The sequence below is a fragment of the Podarcis gaigeae genome (assembly GCF_964106915.1).
Source record: "Podarcis gaigeae genome assembly, chromosome: 13".
NCBI classification, from domain to species: Eukaryota; Metazoa; Chordata; class Lepidosauria; order Squamata; family Lacertidae; genus Podarcis; species Podarcis gaigeae.
Genome location: NC_139689.1, coordinates 36,488,715 through 36,513,740, shown reverse-complemented (window position 1 = coordinate 36,513,740; position 25,026 = coordinate 36,488,715). Strand labels below are relative to the sequence as shown.

Below are 25,026 nucleotides of genomic sequence, written 5' to 3'. Positions count from 1 at the left end.
CTGAGTAACTAAGGGATAGCATTGCTTCTTTCCATGAGGAAAAGGGACATGGAATGTGGGTTCCATGAACTAATAATAAGCATCATGACAATGATAATTTTTTATGGTCCTAAGTGTTTACCATAAAGTTGGAAGGGAACTTGAGATTCATCTAGTTATATAACGTTAGATCCAGACTAAGTTGGTTAGATGCAGCTCCCTGTGAAACCCGTGGAACAAGTTAGTCATGAAAACTCATTTTAGTGGCAACAGTGGCTTGAGTTTATGGCTGAGCAGTGTGGGTTAGTATACTCACTTTCTTTAAAATACACCGGTTAATCTGGTTTGAAAAAGGAGCAGGGGACTTAACGGTGAGCAAATCCCCACCAAGAAATTCAATTAGTCTTGCGGGAATCTTTTGAGTGTCTCTCATAGCTTCTCAGAAGTTATTCCATTGCAGGAACCTCCCATTTTGTGTTACGTTTCACTTTAGGCTAAATCTGATGGCAGCCCAACGCCTCTCAGCTGGGAGGTATCCAAACACGCTGACCACTGATATAGCAACTACAAAATCAGTCATACCCCAACATCAATGTGGAACACTAGACCAAGAGAGACGAAATGGTTGTTTAAAGAGAGATGGAGGAAAAGCAATTTAGGAAATGACGTAAAAGTGGGTGGAGGTCAGAGTGAGGCCTAGTTAAGAGAAAAGGTCAAGAATGTATGGTTAGAGCAAGGCAGTACAAGAATGGATATCCACAAGGGTCAAGACAAGATGGCTCCAATTTCATTTACTCAGGAAACATGACTGATTCTTCTCGCTTTGGTTTGTAGGGTCCAGCTGGTCCCCGTGGTCTTCCTGGTCCTCCTGGCGCTCCCGTAAGTACTTCTTTGCTTCCATCTTAATAACAAATTCTCAATACTTTTTAGACAAGGGGTTGTGCATTTGGGATTTCAGATGAGAGAGGTGCATTGTAAATGTACGGACCTCAGTACTTGAGGCAATGTTCACCAACCAGAAATTTCCAGTTCTTTCCTTTGGTCCTATTCCTTCCTTTGGTTGGAGGAATGGGGGCTAGTGGGGTTTCTAGTGCTCTGGAGAGCAAGGATTTTGTGCCATCTTTGTCTCTTTCCAGAAAATAATAATAATAATGCAGGCTATATGCAAATCTTCATTTGTATAAATTGTGGAGTCACAGAATTCATTTAACCTTGGCGCAGAATAGGAGATTGCTTGAGAGGCCTACTCCATAGGCCTGGATGTTCACAGGCATTCACAGAAACTCTGGAGAGATGAGAGAAGGGGGCATGGAATACATAACCATTTCCACATTGATGTGTGAGGTGGTTACTTATTGACACTATTCCTTCTTAAAGCGGGTAGACCAATAGTGTGCAATGAAGTCAGGCAAAGGAACTTAAGTAATGTATCACTTGCCTCTTAGAACAAGAGGGTGTGTGTGTGTGCTGGAGATGTAGGTGTCCTGAACTCCAATCCAAGATAGATGAAGAATCTAGATATTCTGTAGAACACTCTGCCCATGCACAGTGGCACTTGTTTCTATTTCTTTGTTGAGCTCCCAGCACTGGTGACCTTTGGCTCCAGTTGAGCTTTACTAGGAAGCTTATGCATCTATGTTGGGCAAACTGGGATGTAGGCCAGAATAGGACAAAGGTGGTTCAAGAAGAGATGCTTTGTAGCAGGCCAAGAGGGGTGCAGGTTGATAGGGAAGAAGAAGTTGCTTCAGGCCAGGAGAGCAGCACGGCAAAAGTCATGGAGGTGGAGATGAAAGGAAGGGGGCACTCGGGGCTGACAAAACTTAGGTGGTCCATCATGGTCTATCCAAAACAAATAGGGGTGCAGTGGCCTTCCATCTAACATAGATGCTCTGATTTATCTTCCAGGGTCCCCAAGGTTTCCAAGGTCCCCCTGGTGAACCCGGAGAGCCTGGTGCTGCTGTGAGTACCATCTGAACTATTTTTCCTATCTCTTGCATGCATTATTATAGCGAAGCTGAACGGCCTCCTTGGAGTCTGTTCCACAGAGTTCTCTTTTTCCACCACTTGGGGGAGCTTTTGAACTTCGAATGCAGTAGATAGGTTTCCGTACTGGGGATTATTTGGCCCACTTTTGAAAAATTCAACCGGCTTATAAATAGGAGAAGGGACGACTCGACTTGGATTTTAATGCATCTATTTCTTCTCAAACTCTAGGGTCCAATGGGTCCCCGTGGTCCAGCTGGCCCACCCGGAAAGAATGGAGATGATGTGAGTGACTTATGTCTTTTTTTGGAGTGGGGGGCCCCCGGAAACTTCTTCTTTCCAATTATCCAAAGATGGAGTGTGCCCAAATAGCCACACTGTTTCAGTGTCAACTTACAAACTTGAGTTGGCCGACTTACCCACCTGCCTTGCTTTGCCTCCAAGTAAAGTGAGTCAGGTCTAAAAAACTCGCAGTGTAAAAATAAAAAAAGCCTTATCTGCAATTAGTGACTTGAACTCCTAAGCAGCCCACCAAACCAGGACTTGATGGGAGACCCCCACAGTTTGTCAGTGCTGGGCCTTATCCATCCTTGCCCCTTCCCACTTTCTCTGGCTTCTCCCTTTCTGCTGAGCAGAAGCACCAATCTTTAAAGAACACCTGTAGACGTTACAGGGTCATTTGGTTGCAAACCTTAATGCGAGGTCCAAGTCCCTTTTACAAACACAGTTCCCCAATCAGTGGTCTTTCATCCTCGCCTAGTGCGCTGTTTCTCGAGCATTGGCTCAGACCCCGTCTCCTCTTCTTTCTCCAAGGGTGAAGCTGGAAAACCTGGCCGTCCTGGTGAGCGTGGTGCCCAAGGTCCACAGGTAAGATGTCTCTCATCATGGGGTGGCTGTCAAGCACCTGTCCTTTTAGGAAGAGCTGCTCCTTGTCCTGGCATCCCTGGAGCCTTGATATTACAACCTGTTGTTTAGGGAAAGTGATGCAATGTCTTACACTGGGGGCCTGAAAGAGCAGGTTCGACGATCGTATTAGCAAGAAGCAACTTAAATATTTCGATTCCTGCTTCGGTACAGAGGGATGGTTCATTTATAAACCCACCCTACAGCCATCTCCAATCTCCAGATGTTTTGGACTACAACTCTTGTCACGCCTCACGACTGGCCATGATGGCGTCTGGGACTGATGGGATTTGGAGTCCAGCAGCACCTGTAGGACACGGGGTTGGCGAAGGGTGACATACAACCTATTCCCACCCCAAATGCTGTACAGTGGTGCCTCACAAGACGAAATTAATTCGTTCCGCGTGTCTTTTCGTCTTGCGCGGTTTTTCGTCTTGCGAAGCACGGTCAGTCGCAACTGCACCTCTTCAAGCAGTTTTAAGAAAAAAGGAAACAAACTCGCAAGATGTCTTGCGAAGGGAAAATCGTCTTGCGAAGCAACTCAAAAAATGAAAAACCCTTTCGTCTTGCGCGTTTTTCGTCTTGCGAGGCATTCGTCTTGCGAGGTGCCACTGTATTGCAATGCATCCCTACTTCAGTTCACCTTCCCGGGAATTTTGCAAGGTGGTTAGGTTTGACTGTGAAACAATTTATGCGCCTAAGGCCTTGAGATGGCTGGGTGAGATTTTGGAGCCCACATTTGAACACATCCACTCTGCGCACTAGACTGGGTGATCACTGACAGACTCCTTCCTAGAATGGAAATTTTGAGCTCTTGGTGGGTGGTCCCAGCTGTGCAGAGAACTAGGATGTTCAAGGAGATGTAAGGACATAGCACAAAACTAGCAGTAAATATGCTGCCATCTGCCTTAACGGCATTTCTTAACCCTTTTAAACTGAGTTCTACAGTGTTGTTGCTATTGATGAAAAGCACATTCGGTATGTCCCAATCATAAACCAGCTATTGGTGTGAAGAGGTCTCACCCACTTGCCTAAAGAAGGCGAGAAAGGCGAGACATGTTTTCTTTTTCTTTTCTGACTCCTAAATAACTTTTTGTTCTCTTGCTTCAGGGTGCCCGTGGTCTTCCCGGAACAGCTGGCCTTCCAGGCATGAAGGGACACAGAGTAAGTATGCTCCAATAGCTCAATGACCAAGAAAATTCGGGGATCTTGCAATTCAGAATGTCCCCTGGCTAGATTATTTACTTAGGAGTAGACATGCATCCCCTCTGGAGCTTTTAAGGTTTACAGACATCACAATACAAACAGCATCTGCCATTGCGAACATGGCACCTTCACTAGATAATGCCTGCCATGAAGGTGACAATAGCCATATGGTCACATGAACCTTGGGGTGAAGACCCACCTCCAACTATTGATCTTAGGAGGCAGCCTAGGTCCAAGCTGAGAAGAGCATGAAACAAACCCTTAAAAATGTCTAGTCAAGTGTTTCTAGTTGACCATTATATTATTATCTTGTATATTCATATGCTTGGTTCCAAGGTGGTCTTCCACCCAGGCCTCCTCAGCTTTTGCGTGGTTGCCAATATGGAACCTGTAATCTTTTCAGTTGAACAGTAAAATGAGGGGCTGCTAACCTTCCAAATGTAGAATTAAGGCACCCCATTGCCTTTTTTAATGTTCCCTTTTCTTCTTTTCCATCCTTTCCTTCATCCCACCACTTTAGGGTTTCAGCGGTCTTGATGGTGCTAAAGGTGATGCTGGTCCAGCTGGCCCCAAGGTGAGTGCCCACTTTTAAGTATGTGCCCCCTTCCGTTTATACCTAATTCTATCCCCTCCTGTTTCAGCAACAGGGTGTTGACATCTGCTCTGTTTCCTCTTTCAGGGTGAGCCTGGTAGCCCTGGTGAGAATGGTGCTCCTGGACAAGTCGTGAGTATCATTGTTCTTCTGCCCTTTGCTTTGATGGGTAGACCATCTTTCTAAAACTTACAAGCATAGGCTGGGTATCAGCAGAAATGGATTTGTTCAGGTGAAAGGATGATGAGGAAAGGAAAACTCCTAGTCACCAAAAGGGGGGGAAGTAAGAGGACTTACTCATTGGTAGAGTGCATGCTTTGTGTCCCTGAATATCCCAGGATCAATCCCTAGCCTATTAAAAGGAACAAGGAACAGATGATGGGCAAAACCTCTGTCTGATCCTCAGGAGCCTCTTGCAATCCCATAGACAGTGTTGAGCTAGGTAGACCCACGGTCCGATTCAATATAAGGTATCTCTGTTAGGTTTCTACCTACTGTGATCACACCTTACATCCTTTGTGTTCTGAGGATGGATTTGATTCCTAGCATGCTTTGTGAATCAAGTGGAAATAATTTGTCTGAAGGCGTCCAAGTTCAGTATCCTTCCTTTCATATGTTGTTCATGAAAACCCTTCAGGTGAACTAGTTCCATGTGATGGTTAACATGCAGTAATCCCAAAGGATAACGTAATAGTTCCATCTGAATCCATCCTTAAGTGTAGGCCAGTAGCAACCTACATGAGGGACAGGCGCATTTTGACATAAAAGAACACAAGGAGAAATATCCAGCGAGATGAAGCATTATTTCATAGCAGGGTTGGGGAAACTGAGGTACCCTCTGATGTGGTTGGATTCTAGCTCCCATCAGTCCCAGTCACCATGGCCATTTCGTCAGGAAGGGTGGGAAGTGTCACCCAGCAACGTTTGGAGGGCTGCGAGTTCCTCAACTCTACTTTGCAGAGAACTATGCCTGAGATTTCAGACAGCAGGGCAGACGTCATGGGTGTTTGTAGCATCCGGGTGGCGAAAGCTACAGATCAAAGGCTCTTTCGCTTGGTCTAATGGATTCCACAGTGGCATATATCATCCTTTTGCATATAGTTGCAGCCAGATCCAGGAGCGCAAGAACACATAATGAGTCAGAAGGGATTGCATCAAGAAATGAGGGGGTTGATAAAAAACAATTTTAAGCTAGGGCACTTGAGAGGTATGAAGCAAAGACACGAAGAAGCAAGGCATGCTGGCATATACAAAGTCTTCGTTCACACTTTAAGTCTCCCTGGGGAACAAAGGAACCCCTTAACACCAGTAGAGGCATTAGAAATGGTAGATGCTAAAGAACAGAACGGCTAATGAAAGGTTGGGTGGATGGTAACAGGGCATGGATCAAAGCTACCTTCCCCTAAACTAAACTTGTTTCTCCTTATGCCTAGGGCCCACGTGGTCTTCCCGGTGAGAGAGGCCGCCCTGGACCTTCTGGCCCTGCTGTAAGTACATTCTTTTGTCTTGTGGGACATATTGTGGGGCTGGATGCAACTGGTACCAAGGCATCCTTGGTATAGCATCCTCCAGGTCTAATGTGGCCTGGAGAGGCGGCAGTAACTGAAACGCCTTTCTCCCCCTCTTGTTCACCACAGGGTGCTCGTGGTAATGATGGTGCCCCCGGTGCTGCTGGCCCCCCAGTAAGTATTCCTGCAACCTGCAGTTTCTTCTCTGCTCACGTGGTGATTATTTTCCTGTGGAGAGGGATTGTCCTGCCAGACAAACACTGGCCGTTGCCAGACTCCATATCCTAAATGGGGATTTGAAGGACAACACACTCTGTAATTAAACCAGCCATGGGATGGAAGGCCTTGACTCTTGTTCCCCTTTCCCTGGCATTTTAAATCACAGACCAAACCTCTGGCCATTGCTGGGGTGGAGTTGGCTAGTGTTAAGAGGTTGCTAATTTGGGACTCCAAGGAAAATGCTATAATTGCCATTGCTTTCTTTCTTTCAGGGCCCAACTGGTCCAGCTGGTCCCCCTGGCTTCCCTGGTGCCGCTGGCCCTAAGGTAAAGACACCAGACGACACTGATGCTCAGAAGCAATTGTTTTGTATCAGGAACATCAAAAATTGTTGGGTTTAGACTCTATCAATATCTCAGGTGCCAGTCCTCATGCAAGCCAACATTGCACCATCAGTGCATTAAGAGGGAGGTAGCAGGAGGCTTAGGAGAATCCCAGTGTTTGCAGGTGTACAAAAATATTTAGGGGGAAATTCTTATAGATAAAAAAAATAATAAATACCAACCGATAATGACTGTGCAGACTCAGCACAGAATGCTAAGAGACTGTTGGGGTGTGAAGAACAGAAATCAGGGCAGGTGATGAAGTAGAATGGAGTATCTGGTATTGTGGACAGAGATTGCAACATTTTGTTGCAGCTCCCACTTGTCTTCTTGATTCCTCAGTCTATTGTTAATAATAATAATAATATTTCTAAAAGGGGGGAGGGGAGTGACAGTCTTCCCCTTCTTAGACGAAAAGCTCTGTAGCACCAGCTCTAGATGAACTATTTCTTACCAAACCAGCTACAAGCACCTTAGTCTTCTGTGGGAAAGATCACAGGCTATTTCTGAAAAGCCATGGCCCTCATAATGATTTGAAAGGCCCTCCTCCCTCCGAGTCTCTGTATTCTGCCTTGAAGGCCGAGAATCCCTTAAAGCTCTTCATTCAAGAATGGAGGGTAACACATCTACATGGGCCCAGTTCTTAAATTCCATTGTAGCCTTATGAGGCTACACCATGAGTGGTAGCTTTTCATCCTGCCCAGCAATGTCTGAAGCTTAGAGGCTACTTGAGAGGGGCCCGCAATGTTGCTTCCCATTCCAGCGTCTCTTTCACACACAACAGGCAATGTTGGTCTGGGAAGGAAGCCACCGCATTGCTAAACCTCCAGGGTGGCCTATGGGTTTCAGGTGTTCCCAGAGCAGCAAGATGGAAGCCTGTAAAGGACTAGTGACTGCCAAGTTCCTGCAGCATAAGCACTTAGTGGTAGAGCCCAAAGAAGCTGTAGCAACAGCCTGCCTCAAGAGGACCAAGTAGTGTGCTTCAGGTGGCAGGCCTCAAACCTCTTGATTTCTGAGGGACAGGGTGGCAAAGGAAGGCCTAAGGCTTTGTAGTACTGATCCAACAAGACAAAACTGTGAAGCTTCAGAAGGGCTGGGTGTGGGATGGTGTAGTTTGACAGGGAGACGCTGCCACCATACCTGTGGAAGAGTGCTTATGTCCCTTGTTCTTCTTTCTCTTATTGCACAGGGTGAAACCGGTCCCCAAGGTGCTCGTGGTAGTGAAGGCCCACAAGGTGCTCGTGGTGAACCTGGTCCCGCCGGTCCCGCTGGCGCTGCTGGTCCTTCTGTAAGCTGCGCTACTGGCCGATTTTTGGCTTTTGTTGAATGCACTTCGGGACTTTCTAAGGAGCATCATCATAATGACTCTTCTTTCCTCCTTCTCCTCTGCTTTAGGGCAACCCCGGTTCTGATGGTCAACCTGGTGCCAAAGGTGCAACTGTAAGTACCTTCCCATCGCTTTTCTTGTCTTCTCCAATGCCTTCCTTTCCCAGTTGCTTCACCAGTGTTGCTCTTTTCTCCTAGGGTGCTCCTGGAGCTTCTGGCGCCCCCGGCTTCCCCGGTCCTCGCGGCCCAGCTGGACCTCAGGGTCCCAGCGGCGCTCCTGGTCCCAAGGGTAACAGCGTAAGTCTCACCTGATCTCCCCTCACCTTTTGGCTCGTCATTTAAGTTGCGCCTGCCTTCAGAGGTCTTTGAAGAAATTAGAAATAGAGGCATCTGGGTGGGTTATCCAGGAAACCCAGACTTCTTTAGCCTAACTGGGAGAACGCAAGGAGGAGCCTATCATAACATAACTAATTCAGAAAATACCGCCCTCTGCATATCCTCTCCGACTGTGCTTGTTTAATAGCTAAAGCACTGTTTCTTAGTCTTTTTCAAACCATGACCTCCAATACTACCAATAATACCAGCTTTCCTGCCTTGGCATCATATAATACACTGGGTTTTAAAATTCTGAAAATGACAGTATTCCAGAGCTGCTAGATTTGTGTAGCAGGTAGGATAAAGGTATCAAAATGGTAGGCGATGGTGCACAAATCTCTTTTTTAAGGGTAGCAGTATCCAAGATTATTTAGCAGGGCGCTCCTTCTACCAAACCCCATTGTTAACTCTCATATGGTGGAGATTTACATTGAGTTGCATGTTCACTATTACATTCTCAAGTTCCCTTTCCTTGAATCTGCTTCCTATAAACCAGGCATGGCCAGACTTGGCCCTCCAGATGTTTTGGTACTACAACTCCCATCATCCCTAGCTAACAGGACCAGTGGTCAGGGATGATGGAAATTGTAGTCCCAAAACATCTGGAGGGCCAAGTTTGCTCTAAACTGTCCCTTCTATTCAGGGCCCAAGCCCATAATCACATGCATCAGCATCTTATCAAATCTCTTCTGTGGATTGTCAGCCTGCATAGCTCAGCTGGTTGCATCATGGTGCTGATAACTCCAAGGCTGCAGGTTCGATCCCCGTACGGGACAACTGCATTACAGGGGGTTGGGCTGGATGATCCTCAGGGTCCCCTCCAACTCTGCAATTCTAAGTCTTGATAACAGATGCATGTTGAAAGCCATCTCAGAGAAGCCACATCCCCTTATTCGCTCGTAGAAAAAAGGATTCATTCTTGCCTTCCTTGTGCTGAATGAGGTTTATGATCATGTTGTTTTCTGTCTCTTTATATACGTTTAGGGTGAACCTGGCGCTCCCGGAAACAAAGGAGATACTGGCTCTAAAGGCGAACCCGTAAGTATCCCTCTCACCTGGGATGTATTTCTAAAATGGTGCATCTGTTCTTGTTTCATTTTCACTTTTGTTAACGCTTGCCTCTCCTTCCTTTTATCTTCCAGGGCCCCGCTGGTGTCCAAGGCCCCCCTGGTCCACCTGGTGAGGAAGGCAAGAGAGGATCTCGTGGTGAGCCTGGACCCGCTGGCTTGCCTGGACCTGCTGGTGAACGTGTACGTACCAACGTTGTTCTCCATATTACTGCCCTCCCGAGCCAAAACTAGTCTCTCCTTAACTGTGGGCAGCGAGATCACACTCTCTTAGCAAGCAGACTAATTTGTGCACGGACCATGTATCTGTCTAACATACTCACAGTACATTATTAGATTAGTTAGGAATTGCTGGGTCAAATTACAAATGAAAGCAAAGCAGTCTGGAAAGGCAGCCTTGAGAAGCCTCTGTGAGTCAGAGGAGAGCTATTCTGCAGGGAAAAGCTCTTGCAAAAATAGAGTGCGCTGCAGCACTTCAAAGAAAAGTGAATCTGCAGATACCTTTGCCACTTATTAGGAACTGCCTCTTAAGGTGTCTAAGATGTGAGCCCAATTGGTACAATGTGTTCACCATGGAGTGTTTTAAACCCACGAGGTAGCACTGTCAAGGCCCAGAGGTGGCCAGAACATTGCTGTCCTTTTCACTTAACAGATCACTCCCTCCACGGCTGAATTTAGAAAAAGAAACACTGTCATTCTTTTCTGTCCTCAAGTTCAAATCCCAGGGCAGTCCCACGAGAATTGATTTCATACAGAGAAATAAAAAACAACTGAGACCTTTGAGGTCAAAAGACCTCTGCAATATAGCCAGGTCATCAGTTGTGTTTTGAACTTCAAACATTTGATCAAATCCAAACTTCCCTCTCACAGTTTTTCTTGTTTACTTTTGTTTCTTTGCTCCCTCTTATAATATGCCATCCGGTACTTTTGCTCGAGTTACCTGCAACTCTTTGCACACCTTTTCAGCCCCTGATCTCTATTTGTGGGTTGTGTCTTGCTGCTTTGAGATGGGGTTGGCAGGTGTGGGGTCCTGTCTTAAGCCTGGGCCCTAAACTAGGATTCTGAGATTCTCGAGATTATCCTGAATCTGAATTTACTTTCTTTGATCTGCATGTGATTCTGCCTTGTGGGATTTGTATTTTTGGTCCTTTCTGGCCAATCAATGTTTATGTTCCCTGTCCACTTTGATGGGAGAACCCAGTGCTGTGTATATGACATTAACCTGTTCTCCTCCTTACCATTCACAGGGTGCTCCCGGAAGCCGTGGTTTCCCCGGATCTGATGGCATTGCTGGTCCCAAGGTAGGTTCTAGTCTCACGCTGTCACTTTCTTCTGTACAGAACAAAAGGTATAAAAATAATGGCCTCTCCATCCATTGGCATCACTCCAATGGGCTGAGATGGGAAGCCTCTGATAAGGCTCTGGGAATGTGGGTCAAGGCAGAGACAGTTAAACCAGCGAGAGATGGAATGTTCTCTTAGAAGAAAGGAGCCTGGAGCAATCTTAAATGCTACTGGATATTATTTTATTTTTGCTAGCCGTTACCTACATTAGGAATAGCTTAAAGGAGTTAAATGGGTGATGGAAAGAAAGTCTTCTTCTTTGGAACTCCCCTTAATCTCAGGACCCCTGAGCAGATTTTAACAACGTTGGGAAACGGCACTCTGCACATGTTCTAATGCTATCAAAACATGACTAGTTCTTAATTTCTTTCATTTCTTTCCTGCCCTGCCAATGCAGTGAAAGTAAAAAACATCGAAAATAGCAATTTTCTTTCTTAAAAAATTTAAAAAGTAAAGCTTCCAGCTCGAATTAACTTCATACTACTCCCATTTTAGAGGTGGATGCTGAGTGGGAATTTGGCCAAGCTCCTGCTGAATAAGTTTGTGGCAGGCTTGTGCCCGGAACTCTAAGATGGAAGTCTAATTGTCCAACAAATGTAGAAATCTAAGGAGCTCCTCTGCTTTCCACCTCCCTCCAAAACTCCCTGAAGGAGCTGGGTAGTCTTGTGGAAATTTATAGGGGCCAGCAGAGGTTGCCTAATCATCTGAGAGCATCACACCCTTTTGAAGACACTGCAGCCTTATCCTCAAGCCCCCAGATGAATGAGCATTGCTCCCAGCTCTTGCTTAACAACACCAGTTGCTTTCATGTCTTCCCACTCCTGCAGTCCCAGGGGCTTTCTTGAGCTTTTTTTTCTATTCTTTTTCTAAAGGCACCAGATCTTGTCTGGAAGCCAGCTGTAGTCCCACCAACTCACCCACCCTTTGCCCTTCCCACCCCAGCAACATTTCATTATGATATATCACACTTTACTATGTTCTCACGTTCTGGAATTCTCCAGCATAACCTCAAACCACTCACATATGCTCATCTGGCTAATGGAGAACCAGAGCCTCAGTAGTTATTGCTCATATTGTTGGGTTTGGGACTTTTTTTATGGCTCGTATCTTATATTTTCTGCCCATGAAGATTAAGCCATCCACACAGAATCAGGCAGCCTGGTGTTGGTCTCCTTCCCTTGCTGCCCTCCTAGTGGTGCAGCAATAAAACTGCTAGCACCCTTGCAAAGCTAAGCAGGGTCCGGTATGGTTTCAAACTGGAAGGGAGGCCATGTGTTCAGACTCCTGCATTGCAAAGGGGTTGGACTAGATGGCCCTCGAGGTCTACAATTCTGGGAATCTTAGATTGAGCTCTGATATCACAGCCTTCTGAACCAGAAGAAGATGAAACAATGTTGGCATTTACCTACAGTGCTTAATGGGATAACTTGACCGCTTTTCCTCTTCCAGGGCCCACCTGGCGAGCGTGGCTCTCCCGGCCCTGCTGGCCCCAAAGGAAATACTGGCGAAGCTGGACGCCCTGGTGAGCCTGGTCTCCCTGGAGCCAAGGTGAGTGGATTGCAAGAGATCTGGCAGAATTGCAAAGGTGATCTAGCCATACGCTTTCCTGTTAGGCCCTGGGCAGTGGGGAATGAGGTGCCTTTTGCCAGAAGCTCCCATGCCCTAGAGAGGAATTGAAAAACAAACTGTGTTAGGAAATCACAAGCTGCCCTTGTTATTATAGTAATTGCACCTAGAAAATAACACAGGGCTTTGAAGTATGCAAAGGACTTTGCATTCCCTGTCCTAACAACTTGGTAAGGAGCAGAAGCAGATTTCAGGCAGCATGACCGGGTCCGCCACACTGGGCACTGAGCCAGGGGGCGTCGCAAATATGACACAGTGAATTGTGCAGAATGGGAGGCGAGAGCCAGGGGGCACTAAATTGTGGCTTTGCTGTTAAAATCTGAAAGATGACCCCCTGCAAGGAAAGTCTGCAATGGTCCCATTTTGCAGACGGGTAGAATGAGGCTGAGAAATGCATAAGTGAATTGAAAGGAGGAAGGCTTTTGGCGACAGGTTTTAGTGTCCTCTTTTGGCTGCTTTTTTACAGAAGGGCCATGATGGGATAAGGGTACGAATTTGCCCAGTTAGAATCAGGGTAATAGATGGCATTGTGGCACCCTGTAGCTCCCTATGTGATCCTTCATTGGTGAGGGTCATTTCTGGAAGGAGAAGCAGCCCTTAAAGAAATAGCAGCAATGTGGGAAAGCAATAGCTGCAAACAGCACCATCAAAGTAAAAGCAAGGAGTTTTTAGGGGGAAATTCAGCCTCCGTGAACACCCCATTTTTGCCAAGAACATATTCAGAGGCAAACGTTCAGTGCAACCTTAGAAAGAAGTGACTTGCCCAAGAGCACTAGAAAATGAAATACAGCACTGTAAATTTAACTAGGGGGCTTATTAGCCAAGCTGAAAAACCCTTCTTACTGGGTCACACAGGCTCTCAAATCTTTCCTTGCTCAGTGATTTGAACCCTGCCTTCTAGGCCCCATTTCAAGATGCAAAGGGGAGCATTACACCCATCTATCTAATGTATCGATCTACCACTTTCTCCCATGAGCTCAGGGCAACTTAGAACAAAATTAAAATCGGATTTAAAACAAAAATGCACCAGTTAATCTGAAATAAAACAAAACCAGAAGGAGGACAACAAAGCAAGACTCGAACTGGAACTGATTTAAGAGAAACCAGCAATCCCTAGAATTTTTTTGGAAACAAAACAAAAGTCTTCCCCTGCCCCCTTATGAAAAAAACGCCAACTGCAAGGGACACATTGGATTTATTAGCTACTCAAATATTCTGTACAGCTGGAGACTATTTAAGGGAAGGGCGAGGGCTTCCAGAAGAGACTCTGAGCGCAAAAGCTGTAAAGAAGCATTTAGGAGAACTGGGAATCGTTCACAAAAGAGATGCACAAGAAGGGGTTCCTATGGCAAACAGATGTTGTCAAAACAGGGGTTGTAGAGCATTTAGGAGTGACTGAGCTGAATGGGATGGCAAAGACAGAGCAATCCTACCTTACCCTTTCTAGGTCACAAACCCTCTTTGTTATTGACCAAAGGATGTTTCCTAACTCTCCTTCCTTTCCCCTCCCACCTGTAGGGTCTGACTGGTAGCCCTGGAAGCCCCGGCCCCGATGGCAAGACTGGACCCACTGTAAGTAGCAACAAGATGGCATTCTTCATTTTTTTTACTTTGCTCAGAAAGGAATTGTTCTTTTAAACACACACACACACACACACACACACACACAGACAAAACTTACGGGCTTTTTCGTCTCCTAATAGGGCCCCGCTGGTCAAGATGGCCGCCCCGGACCTGCAGGTCCACCTGGTGCAAGAGGTCAAGCTGGTGTCATGGGATTCCCTGGACCTAAAGGCGCTGCTGTAAGTAACTGCTTCCTTTTCCCGAATCTCACGCTCCCTTAGATGAAAATTCAAGAAATCCAGCTTTCTCCTCGCAGTGCCTAGTCTTTGCTTGAAGTTCAGCTTGCAGTGTTGCCATGAAAATGGCAGAACATCATTTCAGGACTTCCTGAAATGGCTGCCTTCAAGTCTTCATGAAATAACGGCTGGCAATGCCTGTAACTGCAAGCTCCTCCTAGCTGCCCTCCTTACGTTTTTGAGCAACTAGAGGGACAAAAAAACACCCCCAAAAACTCTGAGTGTCTATAAAGACCAAAATTGTTGGTCATTTCTGTTCTTCGTTGTGGTTCGGCATCTGCAGTTCCTGCCATGGGGCATCAGCATGGTTTCATGGTTTAGATGGCTCCCTTTCCCAAACTGAATCTTCATTTCTTGTATTGGACCTTAGAATTAAGCAGATCATTGCAGTGATTCTGTTCTGGGTATGTGGTAAAACAGTTGCAGTCCAAGGATTCAGTATGAGCAGTGGGCACACAAGACAAGTTATGGCTCCATGTTCATTATTGTTTTGCAAAATAAAGCTACCCTTCAGACAAAAATCATTCCCAAGAATGCAGCAACATGCAGGCTGTGTGGTTTCCCCATAAATGGTTGTATCCATTTGTGGTCCAAATTCTGAACACAGCATACACATACCCTGGATTTGACTCATTCTAGTATGACCCAAAGAGTGCAATGGAGTCCCACTGCTATGAATACCTTCTTGCTCACTGCTTGTCAAATTGTCAATCCTGTCTCTGAAATGACCCCCTTTGTCCCCTTCTTCTTCTAGGGTGAGCCCGGAAAACCTGGTGAGAGAGGTGCTCCTGGACCTACTGGTGCTGTTGTAAGTATTTTGCTTAATGCCCTCTGCAGCCAGGTTCACATATGGCTTTGCACCTACACGGGAATTTTTAGATGAAAGCAAGAAATCTTGGGCACTTGTTCACTACAGCAAGCCCCGTCGCAGCAAGGAGATGGATTTGACACCAAGACACTATATAGATGTCAAGGGCTGGTCTGGATCAGAAGATTGGGGGGTGCAATTGCAGGAAGATCAGTTCCTAACAGAAGAGGGGGAAAAAAATATTTGACCCTGCCTGCTTCCAGCGTTTCCAGAAGCAGAGAGACAGGCAGACACAGAAGCTGCACAGTTAGAGAGGAGCTACCCAGGTATGAGATAGTAGCTAAGCAACCAGAAGGGAGGGAGCAGCTGGACGATACATCAGTTAAGAGTGTGTGTGGGGGACCCCCTCCCTCCAAACTTCGAGGTCCGAGCATGTCAGAAAACAAAGGAGACGCGGGGGGGTACTTCCCTTTCGCACACTTCTTGCTGCGGAAGTGGGGAGGAGTCAGAGTAGGCAACTGATATCCTTGCAGAGGGTTGCCTGTTTGTGCTGGTAACAGAATGCTGTAATAAAAGGACTATAAATCTACCAAACGCTCGTTAATTCTTATCGGTGAGCCACCGGAAGGGAGAGGGGAACCCTTGTACTTGACAATAGAACACAGAAGTGATCACAACCCTAGCTTTCAATCTATGTAACAGAGAAGGCTGAGAGCAGAGGGAGAGGTTGGGGACTGATACATTTGTCCTGGGCCTTTGTCCCATAAGCCAGTCAGAGTGCAGTGGAGGAGCAGGCAAGGCGAAGCTCTGGGAAGGCTTTACTAAGGACAAATCACAAATGGGATGCATTTGTGTGGCGAGTCACACAAAGAAGAGCAGCACATAGACGTTAGAGGCTGCAAGTTTGACAGTGGTTTAGAGTGACAAGGAAGTCAATGCAATGAATTCAGAAGATCTGGACACAGGAGTAGAAAAACGCTGAAGTGCTTTCAATGTAGACTGTTCTCCGAAGAGTTCATCCAGATACTCTCATCTCTGCCTTTTTGATCCTCTTCTCCCCTACAGGGTGCTCCTGGTAAAGATGGTGAAACTGGTGCCCAGGGACCCCCTGGCCCAAGTGTAAGTATGAATTCTTCCCTGATCCCACTTTCTGTACCATTGATGGCTATTGTAGGAAACCACTTTTTGAAGCCTACCAACCTTTGAACTTTCCTTTGCTTCCCATCCTAGGGCCCTGCTGGAGAAAGAGGTGAACAAGGTCCCGGTGGAGCTCCCGGATTCCAGGTAAAAAAGAAGCTTTCCATGAATAGAGACACATACAGAACTGTGTGTGTATTTTCTGCCACAGCAAAACTCCAAATTTGGAAGCCGGCTGGATGGGGAAGAAACTTCAGGGATAGCAATAAACGTTGCAAACATGGTCCATTTCTGCATTTTGCATGCTTAAACCTGCTCCTTTGCTTCAGGTTTTCAGATTTCTTTGCAAATTTTCTGGAAAGAGTGGGAGGCAACAGTATAATAGTTTGACGGGCACAACATGCAAATATGTTCTTCAAATCAAGGCTTTGAAGAAGGAGAAAGGAAAGCTGGGAAATTTAACTATGCAGAAACCATGACAACAGGCATCAATGCCTGTGCTTGTGCACACACACAAAATAATTGTGGGTGATCAAATTGTAGGATAGATATAGCTAAGCTCTTTGAAAAGCAAGATTTCAGTTCCTAATCTAACACCTTCTCCATCTCTGGTTTTCTCTTACAGGGTCTTCCCGGTCCTGCAGGTGCCCCTGGTGAATCTGGAAAGCCTGGTGAACAGGTAAGAAATGAGGCTGCACATAGAGAAATGTGAAGAAGAGACTGGGTTCAGAGAGAGGTAGTTTAGGGTCTGATCTGAGCTTGCTGGCTCCCCAGTAAGCCTCGCTCCACATATAGATATGCCATTTGCATCTGCCTTCTTGAATACCTTCAGACAGAATGCAGTACTTACACCATACTATAGAAAGACGTAAGGATACCTTGAGGAGAACTGGATGGTCAAGCTTCTCCCCATTTAGCTTCTTCTGCTCGGTTATTCACAATCTACGTGCACACACACAGCAGGATGAGGTTTCTCCTCCTTTGAATAGCTGGAGGGAATTTCAGCAGGCAAAGTTTGCTCCTTCCTTTCAGGACCATGCCACAGCAAGCTTAGAATCCCTTAGCTCGGGTGGCTTTCTTTAGAAAGGCTTCATCCACTCCTTGCTAAAAAAACAGTACAGTGCTGGTGCTGAATCTATCCAGCAACTTTCTGAGAACCACATGCACCTTTTGCATTGAATGAATTGGAAGCTGTGCAATCACAGCAGAGTCCATGCCATGCCTGCTTTTCGTATGACGCTTCTCTCATGCTCCCTTTGCAAAGCCAATGGACTTCCAGTTGATCGGCCAACAATAAAAATCCAGAGCACCGGCAAAGAAGTATAGAGGGAGGGAGGGAGGGAAGGAAATATTTTCCTTTTGCATGGCCCAATGGCCATAGAAACCTCCCATATTGTAGGCAACAGATCTGTATCTCCCCCATGTCCTTCTCCTACTAGAGATAGGATTGATTGCTTGGACTAAAACTGGGATTTCAGGCATTCAAAGCACTGTAAATACTTGATGCTTCTTCTTCCTCAAGGGGACGTTGTCTCAGCGAGGTGAAGAGATGCTGAAACGAGTGGAGTCCTTAGTTTAGGCCTAGTGACTCTTTCAGTAAGCCATTGGATTGGACACAACTTGATGATTGAGGAGCCCGTAATTTATGCTAATATTCTGTGGCTGAAGTTGGCATTTTAAAAGAGTCCATCTTCAGATCCTGTCCACTCATGTTTCCAACGTGCGGTTTTGGAGAAGCCGTCAAGGGGGGTTTACAATGCATACCTCCTGAAGTGTCTCCTACCAGGCAGAAGAGAACAGCTAGATGCTTCTCATTGTGCTATCTGCTTTCCTCCATGCTTTCATATGCTAGAGGCCCTGCCCACACTGCGCAAATCCTGCCACTTCAGACTTGAGCTGTTCCTTCTAGACTTCCATAACTCAAAGGGACCTTAAGTCCACATAGTCCTCAGCCGTGAAGCAGCAAAATCCACCCCCATTTCTGCACAGCAGGATCATCCATCAACCCCATCTTGGATTACCTATGACACCTGGATGTCAAAGATTCATTAACCAATGATTTTTCTTCTTCTTCTGATAGGGTGTCCCTGGTGATGTTGGTCCTCCTGGTCCCTCTGGTGCAAGAGTAAGTGAAGATCTTCTTCTCCATACTGGTCTTCCATATGTATTTTCATTGGTCCGCTGCTGTTTACTGTGAGGCTGGCGTTCTAACCAGATCTCTTTCCTCCCTTTAGGGCGAGAGAGGTTTCCCTGGTGAACGTGGTGTCCAAGGCCCCCCAGGTCCTCAGGGTGCCCGTGGTTCTAATGGTGCTCCTGGTAACGATGGTGCTAAGGTAAGGGTGCATGATAGGATGTATTCCATCACTAATTATTATTCATGTCCTTTTTCTTCCTTGAAAATATATTGCATGACAAATATAAAAATCTGTCTTGGATGCTTGGGATTTTTTCAAATGATCAGAGTTAGGTTTTGAGCCACGTAGGCAACAAAACATCTATAAATCAAGAGGTGAAGGAAACAATCTATGCCTTCTGAGGCATCCCCTCACAACTCCTGTTTTCTCAACCAAGCTGATGTACAGTGCTCACCAGCTTAAGACAGAGTGGGAGCACCTGTAGTATTTGGGGTCCTCTTATGAGCTTATGGAACTTGATAATAGTGCATCTCCACACGCACAGGAAGAGAGGTTATAAGGATATTGGGCAAATCAGGAGTAGAGACCCACAGCTGAGCTGTTTCATTTCACCAGGGCTGGGCTAAGTTTTGGAATCCAACCAAGCATCTGCCATGAAGCAGGACACAGCTTCCATTCTGCTGCCTTATTACGTTAGCCAGACCACATGGGGCAAGCTCTGGGACCTTCTTTCTCCCTTCAGAACCTAGAGGCACATTTCACTCCAAGCAAGGCAACTTCTGCACCCTAAAGCAAATAAGAAAGAAATGGATTTGCCTTGGCATGGGCACGTTCAGGAATCCTTAGTATCATCTACCCAATCCCTCTGAATCACTGCCTTCCTGGGTGCAACAAGGCTCTTCTTCCCTAGCATAGACTGAAAATCTGAAAAATAAATAAATGTTGTTTTGCAAATGTGTATGAGACAGACAGACAGAATTCAGAAGGGTTTAGGTGCTGCCATCTATGCTGGGCCTGGTATCTTAGCTCTGTTTCTGATATGTGTTTGTTTGGCTCTGCTCCTCTAGGGTGATGCCGGTGCTCCTGGTGCCCCCGGAAACCAAGGTCCTGCTGGCCTTCAGGGTATGCCTGGCGAACGTGGTGCTGCTGGTCTGCCTGGTGCCAAGGGAGACAGAGTAAGTATCTGGTCCTTGGAAACAATGCCATCAAAATGGCAGCTCACTAACTTAACCAACCTATAAAGAAGGCGAATAAGCAAACAACAACGGCAACAGCCCCCTGACTCTTCCAAATATAACCCTCCAATTAGGAGGCTTTCCCAACTTCTCCTCGTATCTCTCTTCAGCCCACTTTCACCATTACTGCAACTGTGCAGAGATAATCTTGACACAGGTCCTCATGCCCACAGACTCATATGAGGGTCATAGGGGGCCAGTGGGTGGAAGACTTAATAAAAACAGGAGGTCACTTGCAAGGTTGTTGCTGTTTTGCAGGTGGGATTTAACTGCACACCAACAAACTCAGGTTGTGCAATTGAAATGTGTTTGGTGTTGTTTGGCAACACAACCACTTCCCTCCAAAACAGGACTTGAAAGTGATAGGAAAATGCACTGGGCTATTGACTAGCTTTGTAACACACCATTTCAATTGGGTGGGAAGTTTGTGGAAAAGTAACATCCGGACTTGCCTTACACTGTGTCAGGGAACTGGTCCATCAAGCTCAGTACTCTGTCTATTCCAGCTGGCTACAGAGCTCCACCATATCTGGCTGAGACATTTCCCACTCCCAGCACATGGGATCCTTTTTTAAAAAATGAAAAAAAAGGCAGAAATCTAACCTAGGCCTTCTCCATGCAAGGCCTGTGATCTGCCCCCAGACCTTCCTCTACTTGAAGTAGACTGCTGACAGAATCGTAATGTGGGAAATAAGGAAGATAATATTAAATTCTGCTCGCTGGTATTTAGAAACTCTCCTCCTTAAAATATCCAGTGGGCAGACGACTCTTCCCTTCTGTATGGCCAAAACAAAAGGATGCAGCCCTCCAGATGTTGCTGGACTATAGCTGCCACCATCCCTGACCATCATCCACGCTGGCTGGGGATGAATAGAAACTCAACATCTGGAGGGGCACAGTTTCCCCACCTCTGGCTTGCAGGCCTTTGCCTTCAGGGTTGGCCTAAGAGTTTGGAATGAAGGGCAGATCTCGGGGTGCTATCCAGCACCTAGTACTTCTTCCATCAGTTTCCTTGAGATAAATTCCCTTGTGCCAAACTCGGATTGACATCCTAATGCAGATTCTGCTAGATGGTTGGATGTCTCTCAAGACCTTCAGATATGAGACACATTGTATCGTCAACAGAGAGTTCTTCCTCCCGGTTCTTGCACCAGCCTGTTCCTTTCTGTGCTTCATGGTCTGCTCTGTTTCTCCTTCCTCCTAGGGTGACACTGGTCCCAAAGGTGCTGATGGTGCTCCTGGCAAGGATGGACTTAGAGGATTGACTGGACCTATTGGCCCACCTGGACCTTCTGGTGCTCCTGGTGACAAGGCAAGTGCTTCACTGACTTTATGTACCTCTTTTCCAGAAAAAGGTCTAGTGATCTCCAATTGTTAGATGTCTAGGTGCATTTTCTGGCATATTAACAAATTTGTGAATGAGCTGGGAGCTATTTGGCGTCTTTCGACTTGGGCTTTGACGCCACTCCTTTGCAAAGCATGCAGTGGAGAGACAAAGGCAGTTGGCAACTCTTTCCTGACCAGGTGTTCTGATGGCATAGGGATGCAGAGATCCAACCTGGCCCCTTCTAGTCAGCTCAGTGTCCCCACCCTACATGCTGACGGCCAGAACAAGGCAGCCATGGGGACAGCCCCCTTTCCCAAGTATGAGAATCTCAGCATTGTGTGCCCTTATTGGATCCTGATCCTGGGATTTTAGCCTATGATGACTGGCTTCATCTGAAGCCCTCAATCTCTATGAGGTCAGCTGGGCTAGGCTTGGGCAGAGAGCAAGACGCTAGTGGAATGTCGCTCTATATCAGAACCTTTCTAGCTCGTGTCCACATGGACCAGAGCTGATTTGACAGGGGCTAGTTTGAAATTAAAACAGTGGCCAGCAACTAGATTCAGTGATAGGTCAATCTGGAGTGGAGCACTGGGGAGAAGAGCTTAGCCCCTTCCTCCTCACCTTATTCACTTGATGCCACTTGGACACCCATCGCTGGCTGAGGCTACAACTTCCACAACAGCATCCTGCCTATGGGAAGGACACTGGATGAAGGTTGTTGGCTGTGGAAAGAACACATGGGGACAAAGGGCTTCTTTTTGCCTGCAGAATTGCATGGATGAGAGCAATGGGCCGACAGGTGATCATCTGCAGGTCACATTGTCTTATAGGCCACCCTTACTACGCAGCTAAAGGATTTCCCCAGCTCAACGTGCTTTATCGTGTACACCATTTAGGGATGCTTTCAGGTCCTACGAATAGGCTAGGCTGAAAGGTATGGACATGACCAGCCTTCTAGTTTCCCCTCTCCAGCCTCATACAATCCAAGCGCCATTGATCCATCTAGCTTAGTATTGTCCACAGTGAGTGGCACCACCTCTCCAGGGTTTCAGGCAGGTATCAAGGATCAACCCTTTGCTTACAGAGGATGTGCTCTACCACTGAGCCATGATCTTTCCCCATCCTTCCCCAATTTTGTTCTTCCAACTTGTCACTAATAAGCTTTCCCCCTCCTGTTTTCATACCATAAAACTCAATGGCTCTCTCACGCTCTGCTAGATATGAAGGCAAACGGTTCATGTTTTTCAATTCACATGTTGAACTTAGGCCTCCATGCGAGGCAGTGTGTACATGATTAGAAAAAGAGGCATTTATCCAAACTGGTGAGAGTAGCAAGGTCTAAGAGAGGAACGTAACTAACCAGTAGGATTCTGCAGCTTTAGATCACAGATTTGTAGAATTGGAAGAGGGATCACAAGGGTCATCTTGTGTCCAACCTTCTGTGATGCAGGAATCTTTCATCCAATGTGGGGCTCAAACCTACAACCCTGAGATTAAGAGTCTTGTGTTCGACTGACTGAGCTATGCATCCTGGGATTCTTTGGTGCTTTTTTCCTACTTGTGTTACAGCACCTTTCGTGGTTCTTCCCGGTTCCCTGGAGCTTAACCTCATCTCTGTTTCTTTTCTTTCTCAACCAGGGTGAAGCTGGTCCTGCTGGTCCTGCTGGTCCCACCGGTGCTCGTGGTGCTCCCGTAAGTACTTTCTTTTCCATCCTTGAAACATAGAATTGTAGAGTTGGAAGGTACCCCAAGGGTTATCTAGTCCAACCTCCCTGCAACGCAGGGATCTCATCCTTATCACCTTCTCTCGTCCTTTGGCCCTTCCTCTCATCACCACTGACCAAATGCATTTGTCTCTTTTTCCTTCCCAGGGAGATCGTGGTGAGCCTGGCCCTGCCGGACCCGCTGGATTTGCCGGCCCCCCTGTGAGTATGATGACAAGTGTTCAGTTCTCATCAAACTGTTGATTCGTTGCATGTTGGGTGTCAGGTGCAGAGTGGACAATCCTTCCATGTTGGTGCACATTGTGGCAAACAAGTGACAACAGTTGACAGGCAAGGTTGGCGACCAGAAGCACCTGTAGATTGTTATGAAGTGATCTCTGGTAGGAGAAAGTTATACGTTCCAGGCATTGCAATTCCTCAGTTAGCAGCGCTCATAAAGTAAAGAAAATAGTCCCAATTTGGGGTATATTCATAGAATCATAGAACTGTAGGGTTGGAAGAAACGCCAAGGGTCTTCTAGTCCAGCTCCCTGCAATGCAGGGATCTCGGCTAAAGCATCCATGACAGATGACCATCCAACCTCTGCTTAGAAACCTCCAAGGAAGGAGAGTTCCCCACCTTCCCAGGGAGACCTTTCCACTGTAGAACAACTCTTACTGTCAGGTTTTTCCTGATGTTTAGTTGGAATCTCCTCTCTTGTCACTTGAAGCCATTGATTCAAGTCCTACCATTCAAAGCAGGAGAAAGCAAGCTTCCTCCATCTTCCACGTGACAGCCCTTGAGATATTTGAAGATGGCTATCATACCTTCTCTCAGCTTCCTCTTTCCCAGGCTAAACATACACAGTTCCTTCAACTGTTCCTCATAAGGCTTGGAAGAACAATTCAGTTCTCCCTTACCTTCCTCCTAACTACAGCAATCAAGCAGGCATTAATTAGTGCACTGTTGGGTGTTGGGATGGCAAATTCAACCCAGCAGTGCCTTTTTCAGTGCCTTATGCCACTTTTCACCACTTGCATTGCCACCTTGAGGTCCTTTGGAGAACAAGGTGGGGCACGATTAAAATAAATAAAATAGGAGCCCAGACAACAATCCTCCATGTCCTACTTGAATTCATTTTAGGAGTATTTTCCAGAACTGGGTGAACTTGAGTGTAGTGCTACTAAAGAACTGGGTCAGTCAAGACAGTAAATCACAAGTTGATTTGGCTTCCATGCTGTTTCTTGACGACATATGGATCTGCCAGTTGCTTTGCAAGTGCTCATCCTGTTTGTCCTCCCAACAAATCCCCTGAGGTTGATTAAACTGTGAGAAAGGTATGCTTGAACCCAAAGCTGAGGAATGGGCATTCGAACCTGGATTTCCCTATGTCCCAAGCTGAACTGCAACCGGGTTGACTCCACTATGTAACTGAGAGAGACTGGGAACTGTATCTCCCAAACCTGATAGAGAACCCTCCTCTCCATTTGCACTCTCCCTGTTCGAGGTTGAGCAAACCTTGCTTCTCATGCTGCCTCTTCCTGTTTGATTCACACCTAGCAGGTTATCAGAAGCAATGTAGTCCAACCTCCCCTGGCACAATGAGATCCTTTAGTCAGATGTACTTGGACGATGCAGAGAAAGATCCATTAATACCTTCCATCTTAAGTAGATACGTCTTTCCTTTTCCATCCTTCTGTAACTCACCACCACCTGCTCTGCTCTTACCTCCACAGGGTGCTGATGGACAACCTGGTGCTAAAGGTGAACAAGGTGATGCTGGTGCTAAAGGCGATGCTGGTCCTCCCGGACCTGCTGGTGCCACTGGACCTCCCGGACCCGCTGTAAGTGATCCTCTTGTTGCACCCCAATCTCTTTTGTGAACCCATCACCTTCCATCAGCCTTTGGCTTAACGCTGTCTCCCTCCTGCCTGTTGCAGGGTGCTGTTGGTGCTCCTGGACCCAAAGGTGCTCGTGGAAGTGCAGGACCCCCTGTGAGTACCTTCTTCTTCTGCATTCTTAAGCTGGGTGCGAGTCAAAAATGCATTCATGTTCGAAACTCAGAGTTTTCACATCCTAAGGAAATCGCTCCCAGTTCATCACCCTAGGACATTTAAAGCAGATCGTGGGTTAGAAAACTAATGCAGCTCTCGGCTGCAGCAGTGGGCTGCAGAAATGAACCACAGAAGGGATCGTGCAACCTTTGCCCAGAAAGATCACAGTCTATGTGAGGTGGGCAAGACAGGGCTCTTCAGTACCTGATGCAAAATAGTTAATCGGTATTCACAGCAGACCAGCTATACTGTGATGAG

At 46.6% G+C, this 25,026-nt stretch overlaps 1 protein-coding gene and 1 long non-coding RNA gene across 4 annotated transcripts in view; one reads left to right on the top strand and one right to left on the bottom strand.

Annotated features, from left to right (window-relative positions):
- Positions 1 to 25,026, top strand: part of COL1A1 (collagen type I alpha 1 chain) — a 44,492-nt gene that overhangs the window by 5,279 nt on the left and 14,187 nt on the right. For 2 of the 3 annotated variants that reach the window (XM_083709008.1, XM_083709006.1), the window contains exons 7-37: positions 814 to 858; positions 1,885 to 1,938; positions 2,194 to 2,247; positions 2,776 to 2,829; positions 3,976 to 4,029; positions 4,592 to 4,645; positions 4,751 to 4,795; positions 6,097 to 6,150; positions 6,301 to 6,345; positions 6,663 to 6,716; positions 7,963 to 8,061; positions 8,169 to 8,213; positions 8,298 to 8,396; positions 9,459 to 9,512; positions 9,617 to 9,724; positions 10,789 to 10,842; positions 12,334 to 12,432; positions 14,029 to 14,082; positions 14,214 to 14,312; positions 15,124 to 15,177; positions 16,243 to 16,296; positions 16,408 to 16,461; positions 16,940 to 16,993; positions 18,395 to 18,439; positions 18,549 to 18,647; positions 19,517 to 19,624; positions 20,889 to 20,996; positions 22,650 to 22,703; positions 22,883 to 22,936; positions 24,451 to 24,558; positions 24,655 to 24,708. In XM_083709008.1, the coding sequence (XP_083565134.1) occupies positions 814 to 858; positions 1,885 to 1,938; positions 2,194 to 2,247; positions 2,776 to 2,829; positions 3,976 to 4,029; positions 4,592 to 4,645; positions 4,751 to 4,795; positions 6,097 to 6,150; positions 6,301 to 6,345; positions 6,663 to 6,716; positions 7,963 to 8,061; positions 8,169 to 8,213; positions 8,298 to 8,396; positions 9,459 to 9,512; positions 9,617 to 9,724; positions 10,789 to 10,842; positions 12,334 to 12,432; positions 14,029 to 14,082; positions 14,214 to 14,312; positions 15,124 to 15,177; positions 16,243 to 16,296; positions 16,408 to 16,461; positions 16,940 to 16,993; positions 18,395 to 18,439; positions 18,549 to 18,647; positions 19,517 to 19,624; positions 20,889 to 20,996; positions 22,650 to 22,703; positions 22,883 to 22,936; positions 24,451 to 24,558; positions 24,655 to 24,708 (2,070 nt within the window). The remainder of the gene's footprint in view (positions 1 to 813; positions 859 to 1,884; positions 1,939 to 2,193; positions 2,248 to 2,775; positions 2,830 to 3,975; positions 4,030 to 4,591; positions 4,646 to 4,750; positions 4,796 to 6,096; positions 6,151 to 6,300; positions 6,346 to 6,662; positions 6,717 to 7,962; positions 8,062 to 8,168; positions 8,214 to 8,297; positions 8,397 to 9,458; positions 9,513 to 9,616; positions 9,725 to 10,788; positions 10,843 to 12,333; positions 12,433 to 14,028; positions 14,083 to 14,213; positions 14,313 to 15,123; positions 15,178 to 16,242; positions 16,297 to 16,407; positions 16,462 to 16,939; positions 16,994 to 18,394; positions 18,440 to 18,548; positions 18,648 to 19,516; positions 19,625 to 20,888; positions 20,997 to 22,649; positions 22,704 to 22,882; positions 22,937 to 24,450; positions 24,559 to 24,654; positions 24,709 to 25,026) is intronic. The other variant, XM_083709007.1, reaches the window with a different exon arrangement.
- Positions 10,793 to 25,026, bottom strand: part of LOC310830303 — a 32,228-nt gene continuing 17,994 nt past the window's right edge. Inside the window, exons 2-3 of the long non-coding RNA XR_014557562.1 lie at positions 12,290 to 12,546; positions 10,793 to 10,873 (exon numbers count right to left, since the gene is read on the bottom strand). This is a non-coding gene — a long non-coding RNA (uncharacterized lncRNA). The remainder of the gene's footprint in view (positions 10,874 to 12,289; positions 12,547 to 25,026) is intronic.